The sequence below is a fragment of the Bos taurus genome, chromosome 24, assembly GCF_002263795.3.
Source record: "Bos taurus isolate L1 Dominette 01449 registration number 42190680 breed Hereford chromosome 24, ARS-UCD2.0, whole genome shotgun sequence".
NCBI lineage: Eukaryota > Metazoa > Chordata > Mammalia > Artiodactyla > Bovidae > Bos > Bos taurus.
Window position 1 is genome coordinate 43,238,313 of NC_037351.1, and position 27,017 is coordinate 43,265,329.

General features: G+C 42.1%; 1 protein-coding gene across 13 annotated transcripts in view; it reads left to right on the forward strand.

The window, feature by feature from the left end:
• SEH1L (SEH1 like nucleoporin) overlaps window positions 1–27,017 on the forward strand; it is a 96,867-nt gene that overhangs the window by 41,639 nt on the left and 28,211 nt on the right. For 11 of the 13 annotated variants that reach the window (XR_009492660.1, XM_059880767.1, XM_059880769.1 and 8 more), the window contains 17 exons: window positions 1,606–1,732; window positions 2,856–2,974; window positions 5,562–6,393; window positions 6,494–6,620; window positions 11,865–12,036; window positions 12,843–13,758; window positions 14,381–14,529; window positions 16,123–16,353; window positions 20,759–20,884; window positions 21,076–21,219; window positions 21,320–21,383; window positions 21,802–21,941; window positions 22,039–22,131; window positions 22,579–22,697; window positions 23,329–23,505; window positions 24,771–24,861; window positions 25,009–25,185. Coding sequence is in view for 12 of the 13 variants with exons in the window: in XM_059880767.1 (XP_059736750.1) it covers window positions 1,606–1,732; window positions 2,856–2,974; window positions 5,562–6,393; window positions 6,494–6,620; window positions 11,865–12,036; window positions 12,843–13,758; window positions 14,381–14,529; window positions 16,123–16,353; window positions 20,759–20,884; window positions 21,076–21,219; window positions 21,320–21,383; window positions 21,802–21,941; window positions 22,039–22,131; window positions 22,579–22,697; window positions 23,329–23,505; window positions 24,771–24,861; window positions 25,009–25,185 (3,804 nt within the window). In the remaining variant the exon portion in view is untranslated. Of the gene's footprint in view, window positions 1–1,605; window positions 1,733–2,855; window positions 2,975–5,561; window positions 6,394–6,493; window positions 6,621–11,864; window positions 12,037–12,842; window positions 13,759–14,380; window positions 14,530–16,122; window positions 16,354–20,758; window positions 20,885–21,075; window positions 21,220–21,319; window positions 21,384–21,801; window positions 21,942–22,038; window positions 22,132–22,578; window positions 22,698–23,328; window positions 23,506–24,770; window positions 24,862–25,008; window positions 25,186–27,017 lie in introns of those variants that run through there. The other 2 variants (XM_059880776.1, XM_059880777.1) reach the window with 2 other exon arrangements.

Genomic DNA, 27,017 nt, shown 5'->3' on the forward strand with positions numbered 1-27,017 from the left:
GTTTGTGGGTTACTGTGCTGGTGCACTACGGTGTTCAGCACAGCTTCACATGTGTCAAGTACTTGATGTTTGTTGCTGTTATGTCTTTGGTTGTGGGAAGAATTCAGAGATTCATTAATTTTTAAACCTCTGGTCTAAAAACATGTTTTGAAATATAGTAGTGTTTTGGTTTAGTAAGATGTATGTGTAAAAAGTTTTAAATGCCAGTGGTAGTGGTAAGTTGTATGAGGCAGGAGGGGAAGCTGTGTGCGTCTCTAGGGTCAGGGTGGTGTCTGAGGAGGGGCGCTGTGCTGGTGCCTGACAGTTTGGGGAGTAGGTGGTGTGTTCTCAGTGAAGGTCTGGAGGTGCCAAGTGGAGCTTGAGCGGCACATTTGAGGAGCAGAGAGCAGGCAAACAGCTCCTGTGAGTGGGGCAGCAGGCGGATGGCTGGTGGAAGTAGACAAGGGCCAGGTCATGAGGGGCCCTCGCAGGGGTTGGGGGCATCTCACGGGGACAGGGAGGCAGGGAGTAGTTTTCAGGCCCAGATGTGAGATGAGCTGGAGGCAGGAGTCTCCTAAGCCCCAGAGGAGGATCAGTGGGCAGAGACTGAGCCACATAGGAGGTGCCACGAAGGTCGGGGAATAGGATGGCAGTAGGAAACAGAAGAGTCTAGGGCGTGGGAGTGCCTCTGGAGAATTCCGTGTTGGGACTTGGTGCTGTCATAGTGAGTGTATGCTAAACCTGAGCTTCATTGAGAGTGTAACAGCGAGTTAGAACACTGCTGATTTACAGAAAAATTTGAACTATCTGTGCAGTGAATTAAAAAATGAAAGTAAATACTTAGGCAGATATTTCTTCCTGGATCGATTGGTTTTGACATTATGAGAGAAATTGAAGAGTAACTCAGTTCCTCTCTGAACAGCTGGACAAAACACCAGGTACTAGAAAGATGTAGCTATCACTTTGTGTTAGTTGTGAAATGTTGCTTGGTTCAAGTTGCTGGATCAAAGGAAGATATCCCCAAGTGAAGATCAGTTGAAAATTGAGTGCCTTTAGTGAATTTGCATTTCAGGTCTGTTCTGTGAGAGCTCTGGAAAGAAGCTGGATGAGGAATTCCCTGCCCCTGAGCAAGGTCCTTGAACGCAGACCTTCTGAGTGCTCATCCAAGGCAGTAGGAACATGCCTAATCTTAATACAGGTTTTCAGGGACCTATTTATTGTGTAAAATAAAATACCCTTCTAAGTACTATAAGTTCCAGGAAGGCAGAAAATTTTATCTTTTTTCTTACTGATATGTCACTGATGATTACTAACAGTGACTAACAGATAGTAGGTGCTCAATAATAATTGCCAAGGGAACAGTGTCGTTTCTGGGTTGTTTTCATTTGGATTTCTTAGTAAGGGCAAATTATTTGGCAGTATTCATTCTGATAATTACAGATAGCTAGCAGTAAGGAAATGTCCTGTCTAGACTTGTAATGTTCATTTCTAGCAACTTACATTTAAATGGAAAATCAGAATTACTTTGTTGAAATCCATTTAACTAGGTTACAAGTATTAGGATAAAATAGTCTAGGATTTCTCAGAGGAGTTGAACATAAAATAATTCACATATTTATTTTGTAGCCATCGTTTGGTTATTTTATTAGATCACCAGAGAAAAGAGAACCTATTGCCCTAATAAGAAAATCAGACCTATCAAGAAGTAATTTGGGAAAAGAAGTGGCTGATCTTAACCATGGTCTTTTTTCAGGTAATGGATTAAATGAAATTTTTAGTAAACTTTTCATTTAACCTGTAAATTATTGGTTGTGTGATCATGTTCTTATGAGGAAGAAAGTATTTGAATTTTTTGAGTATTAGTTACCGATTTGATTTTTATACAACTTCACATTGCCTTTTCAGTTTAAAGCTGAAACAACTCAGCCAAAATTCACCTAAATCCTTCTGTTAAAAACAAAAGTGAATGGAATATAATTTGTTCAGGTGATCGACTGGCTTAATTTTGGCATGTTAAACTACTGAGTTAATGAATTATAACTTACTATATGTATTATTTAGGTAGACTTTAAAAGAAGAGTTTTCAGATTTGGGCCGTGGTAGTGTAAATATGATAAATATCTCTGAGAATTAAAAGCCAGACTTCCATGATTAATATACAATTATCATACAGCTGCTTTTTGCTAATATAATGCCTAGTGTATTATATTATGAAATGGTATAAAATGTGCTTTAGTCCTTAAAGAGCTTATATTCCAGAGGCTGGGGAGTGGGGTGGGGTGGTGGGATAAAGAGGCTGTATATAGTATTGACTTTCTGTTATTATAAAGAGTTACTCATTTTTAAATTCAACTTGCATATTCATGAAATGTTTCAAAGTGGAAAGTATTAAATGAAGTTGTCAGTATTTTGCAAGGAAGAGATTAAAATCCACAATCTTCTTCAAAATTTAGACTTTGAAGAATCCAGCTAAATGAACAATGATATGGTTCTTTGTCCTAGTGACTGTAGGACAAAGAAAATTTAAACAGTTTTTATGAGGCTGACTGATATTTGGTATATAAAGATTTCTTCCTTGTCAATTACATTTAGTGGTCATTACCCATGGATTGGGCTTCCCTTGTGGCTCAGCTGGTAAAGAATCTGCTTGCAATGTGGGAGACCTGGGTTCCATCTATTGGTTGGGAGGATCCCCTGGAGAAGGGAAAAGCAACCCACTCCAGTATTCTGGTCTGGAGAATTCCATGGACTGTATAGTCCACGGGGTTGCAAAGAGTCGGACATGACTGGGCGACTTTCACCTCACACTTCATTGCATGGATTGTCTCTGTGACATAGTTTATGGATGTAAATTGAGTATTATATATTTTCTACAGGAGATTTAAAGGCACAGCTAAGTGAAGGATCAGTTACACTTCAGGCTGAAGAACTGGAGAGTATTTCACAAGTGGATGAAAATGATGTGACATTAACTGCCAATAAAGGAAAAGCAGAGGTATTTTAAGCCTTTCATGAGGGAGAGCTAAAACCCATGTTCTCATAATTCTTTACAAGATCAAGATAAGGTCACATGTAAAAATGCATAACTTTTTTTTTTACTCAATTTTATTACAAGTATCATTTAAAAATTATCAGTGTATAGTAAATGTACAAAAGAGTTTATAAAACATAAACTTAGTGAGTTATCAAAACTTATATACCCATGTACACCCAAGGTCAGGAAAGAGAACATTGTCAGCAGCCCAGGAGCCATGTTTTTGTCTCTTCTGAAGACTGCTTCCTCCTGTCTGACCTCTAACACTGTCACCTGTTCATCTCTTTTTGAACTTTATATGTAAGAAATCATGTATGTAGCATATATTTTTTCTTTTTTTTTTCACTTACGTTTGTAAGATTCAACTATAATAAGTATAGTAGATAATTTTCATTGCTGTATAGTATTCTACTATGAATATTCTGCCATCGATATATCTACTCTACTGTTGATGGATATTTGAAATCTTTCTTATATCAGTATGACACTGTTAAATAGTGTAGTTTTATAATAAAAGTATGTTGGCTATTTTCTTATTGTTTTGTTCAAGTCACTAAGTCACGTCCAACTCTTTGTGACCCCATGGACTGTAGCACATGAGGCTTCCCTATCCACTGTCTCCCAGAGTTTGCTCAAATTCATGTCCATGTTGGGGTTTTTTGGTTTTCCCTATCTCTTCCTTAACATTAAAAGTATCATAAAACATTCAGTTTACTTTATTCCAGTCTTATAATTGCCTGTTGTTTATATTTATTTCTCTTTGTAAACCCCATAAGAGGTTATGATGATGTTGATGGTGATTACTATTATTACATACAACCAATGTGTATCTCTGACCTTCCATTTAAGATTAATTTTCTTTTGCCTGAAGAATACCCTTACAATTTTGTTTTGTGAGGGACTACTGGTAATGAATACTCTGTTTTGTCAGTCTGAAGATATCTTTATTTTACCTTTATCCTTGAAACGTGTTTTTGTTTGGTGTATGTTTGTTAACAAGTATGTTAAACTTTGAGTATTTTTTTCTTTTATATTTTTTCTGTTCTGTTGTGTTTTCTGTTACTTTCTCTTGCATTCTGAATTATTTTTTTCAGACTTCTCTTCCAAGTCTGATTCTTTTTTCAGTTGTGTCTAAGTTGTGAAACCTGTCCTTTGGGTTCTTGATTTGTTATTGTGTTTTTTAATTATAGAATTTACATTTAGTTCTTTCTTGATAATTTCTCGTCTTCTGTTGAGTTGTCAGTGTCATTGTTGTTTTTCTTAAATATGTATGTATGTATTTGGTTATGGCACATGGGATCTTTTTAGTTGCAGCACACAGGATCTAGTTCCCCAACCAGGGATCAAGCATGGGCCCCCTGCCCTGGGAATGTAGCCACTGGACCACAGGGAAGTCCCTTAATGTTACTTTTTATTTCCTTAAGTATGTTTTAGGTTTTGTTAGATTTGATGTTTTAGATGTGTTTTAGACTCAGAGTCCATTGTCTGCATTCTGCAGTTCTCTTTTTCTGGAATGTGGGACGCATTACCTTGGAGCACTGTGAGTAGATTTTTAAAGGAAAAGTTGGTGAAATATTTGAGTCCATGGGAGATACCTTCCAGACAGGATTTTTACTTGCTTCTGAGTGAGGAACCCCAGCAGTTTTAGGTTGCTTTAATTTGGTTCCTGGGATCGAGCTGTTCAGAGCTAAGCCACCTTTACTCCTCGAGTGTAGCCCTCTGTGGTCTTGTCCTAAAGTGTGGATGTTCACTGTGATCACCACCTCTCCCTTATCATTGTCAGACTCTGAACCTGATTTTTGTACTCTTACTCCCTTAAGAGCCACTTTTCTGAGCTTCTTTTTTAAAAATTATTTTCTTAGCTTCATAAGCTTCCTGATGTAGACCCCTCTTGAAGCAGCAGAGACCCTGAGTAATAGCATCCCCAGGACTGGGCTCACCCCTCTGGGATTCTCTCTTCTTTTGGATTTTGGCCCCATAATTTTTCATTCCATTTTTTTAGCTGTCTAGTACCTTCTCAGAATTGTTTTTGAACATGCTGTGTTGTTCTGATTACTCTCAGCCAGAGTTGGTTTGCATTACTATTCCTGGAGGCTGAAGTCTTAATTAGTATTTAAAAAAATATTAAATAGGTTTATATTGCTTTGTTGTTGGTTCCATTTCATTGTTTTACCCATGGCTTTTGTTTCTGTCTTGCTTATAAATAATTCCAATAGTTGACTGAAATTACCAAGAATATACTTGGAATCACTGTGACTCAATGGCTTCTCAGTTTCAGTAGTTTAATTTTTTTGGTTTACAGTTACTCTCTGATTCAGTTTTAGCGTTTAACTCCAGAAGATGTTTTTTGAACAGCTGATGATCGGACCTTGTAAGTAAACTAGTACTCTGCAGTTAAAGTTGATAGCAGCTGTTTTTTTTCATTGGGAGATTCAACTGGTATACTATTAATTTCTTGCTGCTGTTAGATCTTATGTAGCACTTACAAATAAAGATTAAACTAATATGTGCATGTGCATGGAACTGATGTGAACTTTCTGATCTCTAGGACACTTTCCTTGTCAGCAGCAAACCTCAGAGACATACAGATGAGCTGCCCAGCGAGAGTGACTCTGTGCTGAGGATAAGCACCATTGCTTCTGCCATCGCGGAAGCGTCAGTGAGCGCTGACCCTCTCCAGCTTGCCACCATGATCAAAGCACTTTCAAATAAAACCCGAGAGAAGACTTGTCAGGAGGATGGTAAACAAAGGCACTATTCTGCTGTGTCTCATTTCTTACCTAATGATCTGGAAAAAAGTAATGGATCCAGCACATTTGATATGGAGAGATACCTTAAGAAAACAGACATTAGTCAGTATGAAGGTGGGCTGGACAACTTTTCAAGAGCTGGTGTGTCTGGTATTTGGGATTTATCTTTGTCCAAAGAGCGGACTACACACAACATCCATGTGGTGGACCTGGGTGCTACTAGCATAAGCGTAAGGGAGCCAGAGGTAGGCACTGCAGCCGGTTTTTATGGTGAAAGTGGAGACAGCGTGGATCAGGCATCGTTGAGAACAATTAGCTCTTCAAATTCAGTTCTTACAAATGTGGGCGAGAGAGAGGGTACAGCAGTTGATGTGAAGACACATTCCATTGACCATAAATCCCCAGATTCTGGTGATGGTGAAAAAGCTGCCTCCGTACCCATTCCAGCCTCTGATAGTTGCTCCGTCATTGGGAACCCCAGAGTAGCATCTCTCTGGCTGTCAGAAGAGTGTAAAGGCCTACAGGAGAGTAGAGACTACCAGAGGCAAAATGAGTGCATTGGTGAGACAAGTAACAGTGAAAAGCACGTGGCTTTTGAAAACCATTCAATAATCTCACCTAAACGTGTTGGTAAGTGTCACAGTAATTGGTCACACTCAAGAAATTGCATGGAATGTTTTGTTTTGTTTTTTTTTCTGTGTCCTCATTGGAAAATACATCTTTCTGATAGATTTGAAAAGTCCCTCTCCTGAGCGCGGTGGACAAGGCTCGGAGAACGGCGAGGACAGCTTCAGACCTTCCACTTCTCCACTGAGTCATTCTTCTCCTAGTGAAATTTCAGGAACTAGTTTATCAGGGTAGGTGCTTAATTTTTTTTTTTTTTTTGTAATAAAAATACATGCTCAGTATAGGAAAATTGGAATGAAATGTAAAGAAAACTAGTCACTATAGGTTCATCATTCAGACCTAACAATTATATTTTGTGAGTTTCTTTCAAGCCATATTTCTTTGCAAATTTTCATACTCTGCTGTTTTCACTTACAATAATTTAAAAGAAAATTAATGTTATAAACTGCATAATGGATCTGTCATGGTTTATTTGGTGCTTTTGGTAGATATTGGGGATGCTGGATTTTTTTTTTTTTGCCATTTTAATGATATTGAGATAACAACTTTCCTCATAAAATTTTTCTCTGTGTTGTAACTGATTTCCTCAGAAGTAAAATTACCAAGTCAGGAATAAGAGTATTTTCAGGCTTTCCAGATTGGCAACCTGTTTTCTAAAAGGATCTTACTGACTTGCTCTTATATCTGTGTGTGATGAAGGTATGCAATTCACTGTTTCTTATCAGCATTTTAAATAACTTAATTTTGGATTTATTTTTTTATCTTAACAGTGTTAGTTTGTGCTCTTAATACTAATGAGTTTGGTAGGTGCTTTTTCAAAGGTTAGGATAAGAATGCTAATATTTTACATGTTTGAACACAGTCTATAGATTAACTTAATCTTCAAGTTATAGACACTTTTTAATTTTTCAAAAATGATGTAAGTCAACATTGCTTCAAAAGTTTACACATATATATGTATGTGTGTGTTTCCATGGAACTTTGAACAGTTTAAATATAGTGCTTTATCAGATGTGTCTATGTGTATTTATGTATAGGTGTGTAGGTGGATGTGTTACAGGATAAATTCTTAGAAATGATTGTTGGGACAAAGAGTATATTTGTTTATGTTCCTATTTAAATCAGTGCAACCCCTCCCTAGAGGTTGTGTTGGTTTAGTTTTCCACCAGCAATTTAGGGAAGAGCCTGCTTTTCTACAACCTCACCAACAGAACGCTTATTGAACTTTTTATTGTCAACAGTCTGATAGATGAAAAAAATACTATTTCAGTGTAACTTTAAATGATGAGCATTTTTTGTGTTTTATGTCAAATACTTATTTGTGTTTGTTGCCTTCATGGACTATTAGTCTTTCTTGTCTCCATTTCTTGGATCCCTGGATGTATTAAAGAGAGTGAATAGCCCTTTGTGACATGAATTGTACAGTTTCTAGTCTTTAGAAAGTTTTTCCTCTCTTGTACTTTTTGCTCTTGTGAATTCTTAGCTCCAGCTTACCCAGACTGTTTCCCAAGATATATAAAATCCAGGAACAGCTTGGGCAGCATTTAGTAGGTAAAACTTGGATATCAAATGTAATTTCAGTTTGTTTGAAAATACCAAATATTCATGATAATTTCACTGCTTAGGTAAAATTTCCAGCTTACTAAAATCTTTCCTTAAAGAAACATATAAAAGATCTTTTATAAAGCCATCAAAGAAAGAATTCTTACATTTAATAAAGTAAACTTTCTATATGGCAGTAGTTTTTGCCTCACAATTGACATGATTTTTTTGTAAGCTTTATGCTAAAGATGCTTTCGAGCCTAATGAGATCTTTTGAGTCTAGTAACTTCGTTGGGCTGTGTCTCTGTGTTGACTTCACAGCCACCTTGCAGCGCCTTGTCATGCAGTGCCCCTTTAGTATTTGGAGTCGAGCTTCCTTTTATCAGGAAGGTTTATTATTATTATTATTATTTTAGTTGTTAAAATATTGGTCCTGACCAAATTTTGCTCGACTTCTGCATTTATTTTCTCTTTAATCCTTTTTTTTTTTTTTCCCCCTTTTTTGAGGAACTTGTTAGAGCCAAAGGAAGTTGCAAAGCTAGTATAGAGAGAGCCTGTGTCCTTCCCCAGCTTCCCTAGTTCTTGCACGGAATCACCACCAGGAACTTGTACTGGGCATGATGTGTGGCTAGAATTGTGCCATTTTATCACAGGTGTGAATGTGTGTAACCACCTCCACAGTTCGAGACACAGAGCTTTTCCATCACAATAGTAACACTTCTTTCTTAATTTCTTTTTCATTTTGTTTGCATTTCACATTTCTGCTTTCTAGATTCCTTTCAGTATTCTCTTTATTGTTTCTTAACTCCTGTGTATTTTCCAATATTATCTTATTTTCTATGGTTTTTATATTTTTAAATTGTATATACAGGCATTTAATAAAAACTAAGTGCCATATAAAGACTTATTATGATTTTTTTCCCTTCACCGTGCCCTTTACTGCATGATCAGAGACAAAATGCCGGGCTGGCTGCTCTTACACTTGGACCCACCTGTTTTTATCTTGTGTGCCTAAGAAAATACACTCATTCTTTAAGTGTAGGAAACATACCTTAGGGAGATGCTAAATTTTCTCATGAACTTGGCATGTGGTCAGACACTTTGACAACAGCATTGTTGCCCTTTCTAAAGTGGCCATGGGTTTGGTGAGCTTCCTCCTCTCTGAGGGTCAGCCACCTGCATCCCCACCGCTCATCCAGGGCCAGATGGCAGGCTTGGTGGGAAAGAAGGTGGTCACAGCAGGTTCTGAGGTTCATTCTGCTGTCACTTGTCCTCCTTGCTGCTGCCATGCTCTGCGGGTGGGCATGCCACGTCCTCCTGTCCTTTCTGCTGCAGGACAGCCCTTCCTGCCAAGGCCGAACTTCTGGCTCCAGTTTATCTGCCTGCTGTTGCGCCTGTGCTTTTCCTGTCATCAGTGTAAGTGTACATGTCTGTGTCTTGTAGTTGCTTTTCTTGGATGGTGCTCCCTGTGCATGGTGGTCTCTCCCTTTGTTCAGTTCAGTTCCATTTCTCAGTTGTGTGTGACTCTTTGCGACCCCATGGACTGCCACATGCCAGGCTTCCCTGTCCATCATCAACTCCTGCAGCTTGCTCAAACTCATGTCCCATCGAGTCAGTGATACCATCCAACCATCTCATCCTCTGTCCCCTTCTCCTGCCCTCAATCTTTCCCAGTATCAGGGTCTTTTCCAGTGAGTCAGTTCTTCTCATCTGGTGGCCAAAGTATTGGAGCTTCAGCTTCAACATCAGTCCTTCCAATGAATTTTCAGGATTGATTTCCTTTAGGATGGACTGATTTGATCTCCTTGCAGGCCAAGGGACTCTCAGGAATCTTCTTCAACACCACGGTTCAAAAACATCAGTTCTTCGGCGCTCAGCTTTCTTTATGGACCAACTCTCACATCTATACATGACTGCTGGAAAAACTATAGTGACTAGGCAGAACTTTGTTGGCAAAGTAATGTCTCTGCTTTTTAATATGCTGTCTAGATTGGTCATAGCTTTTCTTCCAAGGAGCAGACGTCTTTTAATTTCATGGCTGCATTTACTCTTCTCCCCTGAGGAGAGTTCATTTCCTGTTTCCTGTGACCTGTTCCTCCTGAGATGCCCAGAGCTGGGACTGCCTTTCGGGGCATCCCCACCTGTTTCTTTCTCCTCATCTTCATATCTCTGCATTCTCCTTGTATCATGGAGTAGCCTAGCCGTTCAAGTGTTTACTCAGCATTACTGATTTTCTGCTGTACCAACTATGCTTTTCATGGCTGCCAGTATGAACATTCATTTTGTATTCATTTCTTTTTATTGAAATCCTGCTTGTACTTTTTTACTGTAAAATGGCTTTCGTGTTTTTAGTCTTTTTTTTCTTGTTCTTCCAACTCATATTCATTAAGTTTCTTAACATTCACGGTGAAATGTCGGTCAGAACATTGATCTGTTGAGCAGCCACATCTTTCTGGTGAGAGTGCGTTGTCTGCTGACCATGCTGCTTGCCAGCACTTCTGCTGCTGGTCTTTAGTGTCCACTCACCTTCTGGCAGGAACATTGCTGCCTTGAGTCTCTGTGTGGCTGGCACCAGTCTGGCATCCTGAATTGCTCTCCTTTTATTTCTGTGTGTTCTTACAGTTCAGTTCTCATTGCTTGAGGTAATAAAAGCCTCAGTGCTTCTGTTCCTTTTGACCAGAGGAGCTAGACTCAGCAAGCGCTACAGTACCCAGAACTCTTCTTCCTGCCACCCCATGTTGTCTGTGTGAGTATGACTGTGTGTGCGTTTGTGCACATGTGTGTGCATGTGCATATAGAACCCACGCAGGTGCGTGTGATTCAGTGCTAAAGTGGGCCTGAAGCAAGTTGATTAGTATTTTGTTTGCATTGGTTAGAGATTCACTAGTGTTGGGTCAGTACTGTCTTGATTTGGTCCTTGTAAAAATCCAGAATTCAAAATAGGGTTTTCTCTCTGTATCCATTGCCCACCTGAGTATTCAGACTTTGTGGGGGAAAAAGAAGAGGGGGGAGTAAAATTCAGTCCAATTAATTACGGACTTGAAGCTAAGTGGAGGAGTTTGCAGGGGTGCAGCAGCTGTTTGCAAAGATAGCTTTGATGGTGTTTCCCACCCAGTGTGTCTCCTACCCTTCCTCAAGAGGAAGCCTGGTCCCTCCTCTGTCAGGCTGGCCTGGCTCTGTGCTGGGGATTGATGGAATGTGGAACGTGTATGTGGGATCTTACTATTTATTGCTTACTTTTTTTTTTAAACTTAATATATCCTGAACATCTTTCTGAGCCAGTTGGTAGTATTCAGCTGCATGATTTTAAACAGTTGCCCAGTGTTTTATTGTATGTCTGTACCCTAACTGCCATAGCCTCCTTCTCCTATAAGATGCCCTGCTTTAGTAGTGATAGTGATGTTCCTCAGGACTCATCTCTTGATGTATAGCCCCTGAGTACAGGGGTTTGGTTGTGCCTGCTTGATGATCAGCCAGGAGCTGGGCCCTTTATCTCCCCACCATGGTGCAGCTCTGCCCATTTCTGTGTACTCATCCACGAGATTCTTGTTTTTGCTTTGCTCTTTGGGGCAGGAGTTGCCGAGTTCTCTGTTTATTGGTCTATATCAGGTCTTCATTAACTGTTGAATGAAAAGCTAACACTGTTAAGGGATTTTATATGGAATTTATTAATGAAACTGCCACGACTTTTTTTTTTAGTAGCTTACCAGATACTTCATTCAATGGGACTATACTTCACAGATTTAGATAAGGGTAAGAAGGTGTAATCAAGGGTAAGAAGAATGAATCCAGGGTTGAGTTGTATATGGCAACTAGGACAGACAGAAGTGAAGGTTGATGGGGTTGTAGGCAAGCAGGAAGGGCTTTCTGCCATGTAGATGATGTTAAGTGAAGGGGTGGACAAGTCCAGACACAGGTATTCTCTCTCCCAGGTGTGCCCTGGAGTCTTTTGGTTCAGCAGCTCAGCCACAGAAGGGCCCCTGTGAGAGGGAGTTGTCCCAGCTGACGTGTCCAGAGGCCAGTGTCAGCAGGCTGACGTACGTGTCTGAGCAGGAGAGCATTAGTCCCTCCATGGCCTCACGTCGTGTCCTTGATGACCGCAAGGTAAGCACTTCTGTCACTTCTTTACTCACACTTATCTCTGAAGTCTTACTGCTATAAGACTCAGACTTGAATTCAGGGCTGACTAATTTTGGTTTCTCTTTTTCCTTTAAAGTAAGTGCGCGTGCGTGCATGCCCACATATTTTGCTCAGACAGCTACTTGTGCTGGGTTGGCACTGCAGGTACACATATTTAGTGTCTGCCCTCAAAAAGCTCTCAGTCTGGTGGAGTACACGAAGACACGCTGTGCAGTGAAGTGCAGTGTGGGAGCTTCAGGAGGTAACGGACAGCTTCAGCTGGTAGCGTGTCCAGCGGAGCTCGATGAGGCCTACCTGGAGTCAGGTGTGGGGAAGAGGGAATCACAGAACACACCTGCATTTGATTCATGGCCACACTGAATTGTATATGTGGTGAGAGGAAGGCAGGCCAGGCCACGATGTCGTAGATGTAAAATTTGGGCGTTTGAGACATTTAATTACTAAACAAAACTACTTGTTTCTGGTTCTGTAATTGGTAAAAACAGGGAATGTGGTGGTGGTGGTTTAGTAGACTGCCAGGCTCCTCTGTCCATGGGATTCTCCAGGCAAGAATACTGGAGCGGGTTGCCAAAAAACAATGAATGCAGATTTTCTAACTCTTAACCCTGCTTTTCACGGCTACAGAAACTACTACCCTTATAGCCTGTTGTTTTTTTTTAAGAGTCGTGATGTCATGTAGATCTCTGCTCTTTGAGAGTATATCAGCATGGTTTGCATTTGTAATATTCATTTTATCTGTGGGTAATTTCTGAACATTTTCTGTCACATAGAGTGATATCACCAGTGAGTTGAGCACCACAATTATCCGGGCCAGTCCAGTTCCAGCTCAGGAGCCGGCTGCGGATAAGTTAGGAGAAAAAAGTCCATTTCAAAGTAGAGGAAAAGGAGCATTATCGTATATTATCCAGAAGAACTTGGACACAGAAAAAGTGACTGAAACGACTTCTCTGAGCAGCAGACCTGAAGATGTAAAACTGGACTTTAGCTCCAGTAGACTGCCTTCCTCCAAGAGTGAAGATCGGTCACAGACCAGTGCGACGGGTTTGACCTCAGACCGTGGTGACCTGGAGCAGGTCAGCCTAGCTCTGCGGAGTGAATCCAGCCTCCACCCAGCCACACTGGCCATACCGTGCCTCCCCGTGTCCCGCCAGGCACCTGTGCTCGACGGTGGGCACGTGACTCCTAGAGACACATCAGCTACTGACAGTGAATTCAGTGGCCAGGGTCCTTACCGGACGTCTGTCCCTTCTGTCCCCAGCACCGAGGGATGCGGCCCTGCACCCATGAGGCAGCACATGCCCCTCACAGGTCCTGCAGTCTCAGTGCACTATCCCCTCCCCGTGGCTCCGAGTGCCCAGCCGCACTCTGGGGCACTGCCTGCAGCCAGCAGTGCCACCCTGCCTCGCTGCCGGGCCTGTGGTGCCACCGCCTGTGGGCTCTCCTGTGGGCTCCCAGGAAGCTGTCACCCTGCCGTTGTGGGAGAGCATGTCCAGCACTCAGTGACTGCAGGCCTCTGCCTGGGACAGGATATTGGCTCAGGGTTGATGGCCTCCTCTTCCCTTTGTAACCTGTACTCTGACACCCTCAGTCAGAACCTTCTGAATGCAGCCAAAGTGCTTCCTGTGCAGTCTCTCCATCCAGACTGTGGAATTGAGCCATGGGATTCAGCAGTGGTGTCAGGACTTGGTAAGACCCTTTTACTCTGATGCTGCTTATTGTTGGTTGCTGTTATTTAAAGGTTGAATTATTTTCTCAATTAGGACCTTGAAACTGATTTGTTTCAAGGAAGTAATGATTAGAGTGAATTTCATGTGAGCTTTTTTCTTTATCCTGAATTTGGAACATGACCATATTTCTGTGCAAGGGTCCCTGAGTAGCCCTGCTGCTGCTAAGTCGCTTCAGTCGTATCCGACTCTGTGCTACCCCATAGACGGCAGCCCACTAGGCTCCTCTGTCCCTGGGATTCTCCAGGCAAGATCACTGAAGTGGGTTGCCATTTCCTTCTCCAGTGCGTGAAAGTGAAGTCGCTCAGTCGTGCCCGACTCTTAGCGACCGCATGGATGCAGCCTACCAGGCTCCTCCATCCATGGGATTTTCCAGGCAAGAGTACTGGAGTGGGGTGCTATTGCCTTCTCCTGAGTAGCCCTAGAAAAATGTAAAAACTCAGGTAAATCTACTGTCTTTGTCTCTCTGGTTCTGTCTCAGGCTCTGAGCTTGGAGTTCTTTTATTATTTTAATTAAGTTGGGTGTGGTTTTGACTCTGCTTTTTCTCTTTCCTGGGTTTTGACTCTGCTTTTTCTCTTTCCAGGGAGAGTAAGTGTGCCCGAGGAATTAAAGTTTCCTCATGCTTGCTGTGTTGGCATTGCTTCACAAACTTACCTCAGTGTCCTGAACCCCGCTGACCGCTGGCTGCAGGTCAGCATCGGGGTTCTCAGTGTCAGTGTTGACGGTGAAAAGGTGAGCTCCCTGTGTCTTTCTCCTGATTGAGTGGTCACCTTAAGGTTGATCTGGACTTCTTTCCCTACCTCTCCCTTGATGAAGGGAGCTTGTCCCCACCCTGCACTTGACACAGAGGTGTTGTAAGGTGTCTTTATCTTGGTTCTTTTGTTGTAGTACTTCTGATGAAAGTGAAACCTGAGTTTGTTTCTGATATTACCAGGTGTTCCTGTTTATTTATTAACCATGATACTTCATTGTCACTTGTTTATAAAATCATGTAAATGTGCTTTTTGTGCTATCCTTTAAATCCCTGACTGGAGCTCTGAGTTCTGGTCTCTGCTGGTTTTGTTCAATGTGATTGAATATAAATTGCTGCATTTATCCAAAAAACCAAAACAAAACCTCTAAAAGAAACAAGTTACTGTTGGGACCCTATACCTGCTTTTGTTAAGTGAATTTATCTGAATGTGTTCTTACATGATCTTCTTTTTTTTTTAAATATCTATTTGTTTATTTACTTGGCTGTGTCAGGTCTCCTAACTTGGAATCTTCATTGCATCATGTGGACTCAGTTTCAACACATGAGTTTAGTTGCTTTGAGGCATGTGGGAGCCTAGTTCCTTGACCAGGGATCAAACCCACATGCCTCATATTGCAAGGCAGGCACTCAATCAGTGAACCACCAGGGAGGTCCTTAACATGACCGTTTGAAATGCCTGGAAACACAGTTTCAACATGAGAATAGGAGTCTCTCACATGATCCATCACAGCCACTGACTTCTAGACTCTAGACCCTGTGGGCTTCAGCAAGTGGGGAGGATGGGAATCACTGTCAGCAGCTCCTCACAGACAGATGTTGGTGGGCGGGTTTACTCTTTCCTCTTAGCTCCTAGTGATGACCTTGATTTACCTAATTAATAAGACTGTACTCTCTCTCTTTTTTCCCCGACTCTTCCCCTCTGATCCTGAGGGCAGAGGAAAACAAGTGGCTGGAGAAAGGGTTGAGGGTGAGAGGTGGTGAGAGTGGAGGAGCATGTAGGAGGGAATGTTGTCTCTGGAAGTGGGAGTAAAGAAGATTCTCATTTAGGGTGAGGAGGGAGGGGTTTGAATGAGTCAGAATCGTAAACTTGGAGGCCTGACAAGGAACCTTGGAAATGAGTCTGCACATAGCTGCAGAGACCAGGTACCAGGTAATGTCCAGGGTGAGAGGTGGGTCCTAGGGTGATGTCCAGGGCTGAAAGTGCTGCCATTTCCAGCACCCTTTCAAAGAAAGTGGAGGTAAAAATAACTTGAAGTCCTTATGGGAGTTCCCTGGCGGTCCTGTAGTTAGTATTTGGCATTTTCATTGCCTCAGCCTGGGTTTAGTCCTTGGTTGGAAAAGGTCCCACGAGCCATGTGACATAGCCAAAAAAAGAAAAAAAACGTCCTGATAAATTTGACTGGTTTTATTTTTCCAGATATCGAATTGTGAGACATAGGTGTTTTTGTAGAGCTAACATGTGTAGATTTGGTAGTTTGACTGTGAAAACAGATCTTAAGCTCATTGTTTTTTCCTCCTGATTTTCAGTGTGAAGTTATTTCTTAACAGACCACATGTCTCTTCTTTTTAAGGTGGATTTTTCAGCTTATCCTTGTTTAGTTTTCAAGAATAGAGTCATCATAAGACCTCATGCCACAGAAGAGATTAAAGTGCTCTTCATACCGTCTGATCCTGGGATCTTCCGATGTATATTCAGTGTTGCTTCTTGGCCATTCTCAGCCGACGCAGAGACCGTGGCACAGGCGGAAGCCCTGGCCAGCAGGGTTGTCCTCACTGCCATTGCTGAGACTCCCATGATCGAGGTGACTCTCTGTGAGCGGGTCTTTGTCACACCTGGGATTTTAATGAGGCTGTGTAAACTTTAGAAGTAATATTTGGGTAAAATGAATTTGTGGATGACTGCCAGAAAGTTACAATCAAGCTAAACATTGGCTCTTAATATCTTCTTATTCCAAAATTTAAAATTATTTCTGGGAATTCCCTGGTGGTCCAGTGGTCAGGACTCTGTACTACCGCTGTCAAGGGCATGGGTTCAGTCCCTGGTCAGTGAACTCAGGTCCCACAAGCTGCAGAGCACTGCCAAAAACAAGACACTTGAAATTATTTCTGTTGTTTTATAGAAGCACAGGTATACTTGGTAAGAAGTGTGTAAACAAAGTACAACATTAAACCCAGTTTTCCGGCTGGTTTCCATTCTGTAGTTTGATGTGTGGAGATAAAGCACCACATTCAGATTCTTTCCTCCAGTTTTTTTTCCATACCTGAAAACGTTCCTATTCTACAATCTCCCCTTTTCTGGAAGTGAAAGAAATTAGGTCTAGCCCAGTTGGGACAATGAAGTGCCTTCTGGATAGGAGGCTCCTTAGAACAGTGGCTCTTTACCCTGGACATTGAAATAACTGGGGGTTTTAGGTGCACCCCAATACCTGGTCCCACCCACATCAGCTAATCAGAATCATGGGAGGGGGAGGACGTGGCCAAGTAGCAGTGATTTCTAAACCTCACCGGATGATTACAGACTGTAGCATTAGTTAACACGTGTGGCTGCACATGCAGTGTCTTATTGGTTGTGAGTAGAATCAGAACTAGCACCCTGAACACGATTTGGGAACCAGCGAGGGGGTGGGCTGGGTGCAGAGCAGGATGAGCAGAACATACTTCCCGGTGATAGAGACTGAAGGGCCTGCGGTGGAACCTGACGTGAGTTTAGCCACCCTCACTGGGTCTCTGAACTGCTCCCACTGCACCCATTTTATTCTTTGACTCAGAGAAGCTCTAACTGTGCTTCTGTTTCGAGGTGAGGTATGGGTGGGATTCCCCGAGGAGACTGATGAGGACCTTGTGGGCCTCCTTTCTTGCATGCACATGCTTTTCTTTGTCATCCCTGGGGCTGTGCTTACTGCCTGGGCTTAGCAGTTTACTTGTCCATGGTGTGGAGAAGGAAGTAGAGTTTGTGGAAGTTCTGTTATTACAACTCTTAGTGATCTTTATATTATGCTTAAGTGGCATTGTATGAATTTTTCAATCAGCTGTGCCATGCTTGTTCCAGGGTAGGGACTCTCAGCTTTGGCACCATTGCCATGTCTGACTGGGTGGTGGTTATGTGGTGGAGGCTGTCAGGTACAGTGTGGGGATCTTAGCAGAGCCCTGGTCTCTGCTCACTGGGTGTCAGTAGCATCTGCTTTCCCTCAGTTGTGATGACTTTACCAAATTACCCCTATTTGAGACAGTGTCATTGACTTTCTGTGTTTCAGTACATTCCACTGACCAGGCTTTTGAACCTGTCCTTAAACAGACTACATTTTAAAAAATTTTTATTTAAAAAACTTTATTTTTTATTGAAGGATAATTGCTTTACAGAATTTTGTTGTTTTCTATCGAATCTCAACATGAATCAGCCATAGGTATACATAAATCCCTTCCCTTTTGAACCTCCCTCCCATCTCCCTCCTCACCTCATCCCTCTAGGTTGATACAGAGCTCCTGTTTGAGTTTCCTGAGCCACAGCAAATTCCTGTTGGCTATCTATTTTACATATGGTAATGTGAGTTTCCATGTTACTCTTTCCATACATCTTACCCTCTCCTCCCCTCTCCACATGTCCATAAGTCTGTTCTCCATCTGTTTCTCTATTGCTGCCCTGTAAATAAATTCTTCAGTACCGTTTTTCTAGATTCCATATATATGTGTTAGGATATGATATTCATCTTTCTTTTACTTACTTCACTCTGTATAATAGGTTCTAGTTTCATCCACCTCATCAGAACTGAGTCAAATGTGTTCCTTTTTATGGCTGAGTATTATTCCATTGTGTATATGTACCACTTCTTTATCCTTTCATCTGTCGATGGACATCTAGGTTGCTTCCATGTTCTAGCTATTATAAATAGTGCTGCAATGAACAATGATATACATGTGTCCTTTTAAGTTTTGGTTTCCTCAGGGTATATGCCTGGGAGTGGGATTGCTGAGTCATATGGTGGTTTTATTCCTAGCTTTTTAAGGAATCTTCATACCATCTTCCATTAGTGGCTGTATCAATTTACATTCCCACCAACGGTTCAAGAGCTTTTCTCCACACCCTCTCCAGCATTTAGTGTTGGTAGACGTTTTGATGATGGCCATTCTGACCAGTGTGAGGTGATATCTCACTGTAGTTTTGATTTGCATTTCTCTATTAATGAGTGATGTTGAGCATCTTTTCATGTGTTTGTTAGCCATCTGTATGTCTTCTTTGGAGAAATGCCCGTTTAGGTCTTTTTCCCACTTTTTGATTGGGTTGTTTGTTTTTCTGGTATTGAGTTGCATGAGTTGCTTGTATATTTTGGAAATTAATCCTTTGTCAGTTGTTTCATTTACTATTATTTTCTCGCATTCTGAGGGTTGTCTCTTCACCTTGATTAAAGTTTCCTTTGCTGTGCAAAAGCTTTTAAGTTTCATTAGGTCCCACTTGTTTACTTTTGTTTTTATTTCCATTACTCTAGGATGTGGGTCATAGAGGATCTTGCTTTGATTTATGTCACTGAGTGTTCTGCCTATGTTTTTATGTAAGAGTTTTAAATTCTGGTTTTACATTCAGGCTACATTTTTGTAGCAGAAACAAAAACTAAGTAGTATTTGAGGCTGTCATGTTTTGACAGGCTCGTGTAAGTCACACTTAGTGGCGTGGTCTGCTCCTTGGAGTCACATGACTCACTTGAAGAAACAGTGATGGCTGTGTCCCAGCCCTAGAGACTGCGATTTCACTGGTCTGGGGTGTCATTTGAGCTCTGAGTCCAGCGCACAGACAAGCCTGGGGACTTCAGTGTAAGGGGTGGTTCAGCCTTAGCCCAGTGGAGCAGAGCCTTCCAGGAGGAGTAGTTGGACCTGAAGGTGCAGGAGGATATGATGGGGGAGCAATGTCCCCACGAGAGATGGTTCAGGGACTTCACACAGAGGCTGCATCTGTGAGACTGCTCAGTAACCTTCCTGACTTGTTAGAGGCTGTCCCAGGTGGCTGTAGTGAACATGACATTTTATGTGTACGTGCTTTTATTCTGGCTCTTTGTGGCCGCTTGCTGACATGTGTTCCCTGAGGAAACATGTGAGTGCCTGTTGTTGCTGACGTGCTGTCATTAGATTGTGAACTGTTTGCTTCCTTCGTGGATGTAAAGTTCCAGTTTTGACTCCTGTTTGTGTTGACTGTGGTGTTGAGCGTCGTTTCTTATGTCTGTTAGCTGTCCTGGCCTCCTCTTCTCTGAACTGCCTATTCATATTTCTTGCCCATTTTTATTTATTTTTGAATGTCTTTATAAATTTTTGTAGATGTTCTTTGTATTCTGGAGTATAAATCCCTGCCAGTAGTTATGCTTTGTGATTATTTTCTCCCATTTCTTGGTTCTTCAACACTATGGACTTTATCCCCCCTTTCGTTGTGCTGAAATTTTCAGTATAACCTAGTTAGCCAAGAACCTATCTCCCACACGTAAAACAAGGCTTGATTTTTGTTTCCCCCAGAAAAGTAACCCTTGGAAAATTGCTTCAAATTCACTTCTTGAGGGTCAGGGTTAGCTTTCCTGTGACCATGTGAATGGATGTCTGTGTGGAATGCTCAATAAAGTCACTTGATAGAACTAGTTTTTAAAAAAAGTGGGGGAGACTGAGAAATTGAAGCAGATCCAGGGATTATTCCTGGTGCTTTGTAAATGTTGGATGTTATACATTTACCTTTTAGATTCCACTCTTAAGAAGCAGTGTGGTTAAGTGGTCAGGTTAGAGGTCTGGAGTATCACATGCAGAATCAGCCAGGGCAGCCTCCTGTGTTCTGTGAAGGAGGACTTCTTTTGGAACCGTGTCCAGTGATGGCATCGCTCAGAGATTTGAGGAGTGCCGTGGGTTCAGTGTGGATGCACATGGAGACTTGGCTTTGTGGGCACGTGAAGGCAGCACTACATCCATGGTAGTGAAGAGCCTAAGGGCTTGACTAGCAGTCTTCTCAAAGCAGCCTCAGCTTACCTGTAACTTTGTTCTGTGTAGTATATTTGGGTACATGGACTACATTAAAAAAAATTTTTTTTTTGGTAGAAAATAGCAATTGTAAAGTAGCCCTTGGAATTTCAGGTAAGCTTACTGTTAATACTGACTATTTGTGGCTAGAAGGGCAGTGATATAAACTGTCATATTTAGTAATATATTGTTTCTATAAATCCCTTTTCCCCCCATAATTAGGTAGAAACAGAAAAGAAAGGTGTTCTTGATTTTGGCGACTTGACTTACGGAAGCTGGAAAGCTCTTCCTCTAAAACTGGTGAACAAGACACATGCCAACATCCCCATCAGACTCATTATCAGTGCTGTAAGTACGCTGCTCATGAGGGATCTTTCACAGAGTTTCGTGGACAAGTGTTGTAGTTACAGCTGGTAGCATCCTTGGCTGACTTCTGTCAAGAATGTCAGTGTTTTTGTTAAGGCTCTGTGAACAGATGTAGCCTCCCACCAGCACGACACCATTGGCTCTGCTGAAGTAGCCCCTCCCGTTTCTGACAGAATGCTGTGGCCTGGCGCTGCTTCACCTTTTCCAAGGAGCCCATCCACGCAGCTCTGAGAGCATTGCCTTATGCCCACGCAATCGCGCAGCTGGCTGCCCCATCAGTGATCAACCACATGATGCCTGCCAGTGACGACGGACAGGTAACTGGGAGGTGGAGGGAGTGGTTTAGAATTAAGAAGGAAGTCAAGTTCCAAACTACTTTTCTTTCACTATATATGCAAAAGTTTTTTTATTTTACAGGATCCAGAATTTCTGGTAATTTGGGTTCTTTTCCATAGTCCAAAGAAACAGATCACTTCTTCAGGTATCATGTTTACGTTTTATGGTATTTGCTTTACTCTGTAGCTAAATAAACTAGCAAGTTGAGGCTTATTTCTTCCATCAGTGAATGTGTCAGATGTTCCCTGTAATTTGTCAGTATTTTATGATGTTTTAAAATTGGGCAGACAGCATGCTATTTTGGGTCAAACCCATCCAAATATGGGTAACCTAAGCATGTACCACTGAAGACCTTTTGGGATATTTTCTCTTAACTGATGTTATCTCATCTGTCAGATATTTTCTTCCTTTTTCTCCTCCACTCATTTCCGTTTCTTTCTGAGTTCGTTAAAAAGTCATTTCACTTAAGATTTTTTTGTACCCCCAAGGGCATAGTGTTGGACCATGTGTGGCATTTAGGATTAAATAACTGTTGTCTGAACTAAAAGAATGACCTTTTATAGAGATTCTAGACTCAGCAGAAGAATTTTTGGCAAGAGTCGATATAGAAGTTGATAGTCCAAACCCGACACCAGTCATTAAAAGCATCAGTCTTCGAGCAAGAACAGGAATTGCCCGCATCCATGCCCCAAAAGACCTCCAGGTACCCTGGGCTCCTCCCTTTGCTGTTATCATATGTCCACGTTGATTCCATGCTAAGTATGATATTTAAAAAATGCCTGCTTTATTCCGTCCCTTAGACTCTGCACTTGTTTGCCAGTGTGGCTTCCTCAGCAAGGCAGTACTTACCTCTGAAAAATGCTGGGAATATTGATGTCCACCTGGATATCAAGGTAAGAATTTGCATTGGAGATGGTAGCTTATTCTCTTGGACTGAGATGATCAGTGACCCCCTCGGGTTCTGAAGGTTGCTGTCTGCCAACCTTGTCTGGGGCTGGGGAGGTGGCGGGATCAGGAGGAAGAATCAGAGCTAGTGTTGCCCGAGCATAAGGCAGATGACAAAGAACTTCAGCTGGGGTGCTTCACATTGTACACACAAGAACTAAGCCCCAGATTAGTTCCCTGAAGACATGTTACGCTGCAGCTGGTGGGGTGGAGGACAGGATCCACGTGTGTAGATGTCACTTATGATATGTTTGGGTGTGTGAGGGGGTGTTCGCAGTCAGGAAGTAAGGATGGGCGGGGCTCTGGTGGACAAGGAGGAGGGAAGATATATGGTCATCAGTGGGAGACAAGGGCATGGATGCGTGAAACCTGTGACTTATTACATCAACATTTAGATCCCAGATCAAGGAAGTCACTTTTCAGTGGACCCAGAGAAACTATTCCTTAAACCTGGAGAAGAGCATGAAGTTATAGTTTCATTTTCTCCAAAGGATCCCATGGGCTGTGAGGAAAGGTAATGTAAAGCTGTTCACCATGGCGAGTTTGTGCTCTAGTCTGTGGCTAGGAGGACAGAGAACATGCTTCACTTCCTGTGGCAGACAGCATAGCTCTTTCCTTTTGCCACAGACCTTCTTTCTCTTCACTGAAAATCTTGTAAACCAACTGACTAGAAATCACTATTTTCAAATATATTTGAAAGTATTACCGTGTTTCTCACTAACCTCTCCTCTCCAAGGACACCATCCATTGACCTTGTCAGTTGTTAGAGATATTTCCCCACTCCTCCTCCAAATCCTGAGTGAACATCACCATACACTGGTCAGAGCATCCTTGTCTCCGGCTTGTGAACTTGCCTGGTACATATAGCTTAGCCCAGCCCCCTCCTGCCTGGGTAGAATCTCCACCCAGAGGCTTTCCTCAGCCCTACCCGGATTCCTCGCCTGTGAACTCCTTTCCTCTGCACTCAGGCACGTGCCTGTCTCCTTCCCCACTGGCTTCCTCCTCTGGGACATCAGCTCTGAGGAAGGGCGTGCATTGTGTCCTCAGCATCCAGCTCAGGCTCTTGGATAAAGGAAGCGGGTAGGACAGTAGTTGCTGAAAGAATTGAGTTCTGAACACTGAACTTAGATGGTTTTCTTTGCTAGGATCTTGAAAATATTCGTGCAGCCATTTGGCCCTCAGTATGAAGTGATGTTAAAAGGTGAAATAGTTTCTTCGGGAAATAGGCCTCTGGCACCTGAATCTCTCACCTCAGATATTCCTTCGATTTTATCCAACAAGCAGTTTCTGGCCTGGGGAGGTGTCCCCCTCGGTAGAACACAGTGAGTATGCACAGCAGCTGTCATCACCGACTGCTATTCTTCGCTGTCTCCATGACGACCATGTTCACGTTCTTAGAACTGAAATAAAACTATCATATTCAGTATTCATCCTACCATGAATTCATATCATTTTTCATGTTTTTAAAATACAAGCCAAAAAAATTAGGTTTCAGTTTTCTTAAGCTCTTTGGTGAATTCTCTGCTGATGCCCAAACTTAGGCAGCTACAAGTATCTTGGTTCCTTCTCTGGAAAGCACTGGGGGCCAGTGGGAAGAAGGAACAGCGACGTTGCCTCTTAGAGGCCTTTACGGTCCAGCTGGTGAAGGGTGGTTTTCCGTGGGCAGCTCTAGTGAAAGCACTCTCAGCTAGACTCCTGCATTGTCCTGCATGGCCCTGGGTTTTAGGACCGTCCTCCCCAGCGGCTCCTGTGCCCATGCAGCCAGTCCATCTCTGAACATTGCACTTGGTTTTAATTGGCTTTGTTTTCATGAAAAAAATTTTTTTCTGCAAGTCTTTTCCAGGCAGAGTACCTGTGGAAGGCTTTTCTTGGGTGTGCTAATAATAACCAAAGGTCTTTGATTTTACTCTGAGGTTAATTAAACTCAGCAGCATTTCCTTTTTAATACAAGGTACACAAGGCATAGACCACAGCTTAGATAATTTAACTGTTAATTTTCAAAATTTGTGTAAAATAGAGGTTTATTCACGTATTTTCTCTTCTCCAGTGAAGAGAGAATGCATGTATTTGCAGAGGCTGGAGGATTTTCATATTGCCAGCCAGCTGCAGTGCTACTTGCATTGTAAGTTTTTTAAAAGTTAGGTTAATTGCAGTATGCTGTTTAAAAGACTACTTTATGCAGATGAACCTTTTAAAGTAAAAAATCTGTACAACGTGCTTAGGACCCTTGTTTGCATGCAAGGTAGGTTTTGGAGCTAAGCATGGTCTTGACTAAATGAAATAGTTCATCTGTATTTTCTGATGACTATTGTGTAAAACAGATAATTCCTACACATAGAGTGTGGATAATAAGAACAGCTAAGGAGTTGTAACAGGAGAGATGAAACTGAAAGTCCTCTCCAATGTGGTGAGTCTTGAGTGCACATTCTCAGAAATGCGGAGTTCCAGGACTGTGGACCGCCACTCACGTGGCTTAGGCAGTCCGTCTGCCTCAATGCATTGCAGTCGGTTTTAACTGGTTTTGCTTTTATGATTGTAGCAGCATCCATGGAAGAAAACCACATTTTAAATGTGCCATTGTTTCTAGGCTTCAGAAACTAGCTTTAAGAAACAATTCTGCGTCTACAGCCCAGCATTTACGCCTGCTTGTCAGAGGACAAGACCAGGACTGCTTTCAGGTTTGTGGAGTACACGGCTCTGTTCTGTGTCACATCCTTTTATGTTCAGGCTGTCTTGCGTTGTTCATCCTTGAAGAGTCTGTGTTACTGGCATGTTTTGTTTGTGCTGCTGCTCTGTCTTATGCAGAGGTTGTTTTTGAATTGTAGCTGCAGCACACTTTTGGCTCAGAAGAGCGATTGACCAGTAACTGTGAGGTCAGGATTCGTCCAAAAGAAGACATTTATATCTCCGTGTTATTTGCACCTACTCGCCTGTCTTGTATGTTGGCCAAACTCGAAATTAAACAACTTGGAGTTCGATCACAACCAGGTGTTAAGTTCACGGTAAGATAATTCTAACTGCTATTTTTTCTCCCATGGAGTTTATGATGTAACTATTGGTTAAATATTGGTAAATAATATGTACTCTTTTTTAAGTCAAAATATGTGATTGGTTACCTAGATTTACAGACAGATTAGAGAGTAATTATATACCTTGTAGAATTGTCCATTTTAAAAGCAGCCACCATAGTAATCCTGTAAAATAGGTCTTGTCTATTTCATTTCATTTGAACTTCTCAGGAACCCATTGTTTGGTTAAGTCCAGATTGAACTATTTTAAGTTGTTGATTTTCCAAGTAACATTTCTTCTTTCAGTTCAGCAGGGTGTCTCCTGACATTACTTGTTAGACTCTGTTCTGTACACTAGGGATACACAGACAGGACTTTTCTGTGTTGTTTCTTCCCAGCATAATTTCAGAAGATTTCAAGTCATTTCTTTAGCTAGATTCAGGGCGTTAAGAGAGAAAAGTGATAAACCCTGGAGGGGAGGAAAGAGGAACAAGGGAGTCGGATGAAATCTAAGCTCTGTGAAAGCAGCTCAGAACTGAGCAGCTACTTGGCAGTGGAGCTGGGACTGCAAAGCTGGTCTTTGCCCTGGTGTCACAGAGGAAATGTGGAAAAGTCACAAGATTAACACCACCTAAAGGTTTTTTTTAAAAAGAATAGATACTTTTGGCAAATCTAACTATATTGGATGCTGGAGGTGGACACATGCTCTGTGGAGTTCTTCATGTGGCCTCATGAGCTGTGATGTGCTGAACAGCCTGCAGAGTGGTGGTTCTCAGCCACCAGGGCACACTTGGTGGTTTCTGGAGACATTTGTGGTTTTCACAGTTAGACTTTTGGTACCTGATGAGTGGAGGCCAGGGGTGTGGCCAGACACTCCCACAGTGCACAGGGCACCCCACATCAGATGGCCCAGCCCAGGGACCACTGTGCCAAGGTTGAGGAGTCTGCTCTAGTTGGGTTTTTAGTTTAGTTTAGTTTTGGCTGTGTAGGCTTGAGGGATCTTAGTTCCCTCAGTGATCGAACCCGGTCCCCCAGCAGTGGCAGCACAGAGTCCTAACCACGGGACCACCAGGGAAGTCCCTGAGAAGCCTGCTCTAGAGCAGATTTCTGGTTGAATCTTTGGGTCTGTGAGCATTACTCAGATTTCATTTTATTTAATCTTTCTTCATCTTTTAACCTTTTAGTCAATAGTCATTTGTGACTTCTTAGACTTTGAAAATACAGGAAGAATACTCATATTGAGTGTTTTCAAAAGCTGATTCTCCTTGTTGTTTTCTAGCTTCTTATGTAAGATTTACTGGCAAGTTTCTATGGGAAAAGAAAAATTAGAAATATTTTTGGCTCTTGGAACCAACAGAGCTCACCGTGGATGAGGTGGACTTTGCAGGAGTTCAGATCTGAAGCCCTTTAAATGCTGTTAATTTTTACTACAAGGCAGGCAATACTGAGTTTTCATCAGCCTGAGTTTAATTTTTCAAAATGTTATTGTATTTAATACATAACAACTTGAAATAAGCTACTGATGTTTTCAAGTTTGCAAAGGATTCTTTGGAATTTATTTTAATAATAAGGAATGAAAGAGCATATTTAATGGAGTGCATTTAAAGAGTTTGAAAAGTTTGTATCCTTGCAGGGTACCTGTTTCCTGCACTCCTCTTTATAGAGTCTGTTCTGTGACTCCTGTTTCCTGGTGGTGCTACACCCCTGGGAGCCCCATGGCTCAGAGTGCTTGGTCTACCCTGGAGCCTCCACTCTGCACCCCCATGGCCAGGCTGGCTGTCCCCTGAGGCCCATTTGAGTTCTGGCTTCTCTTTGGCACACTCCTG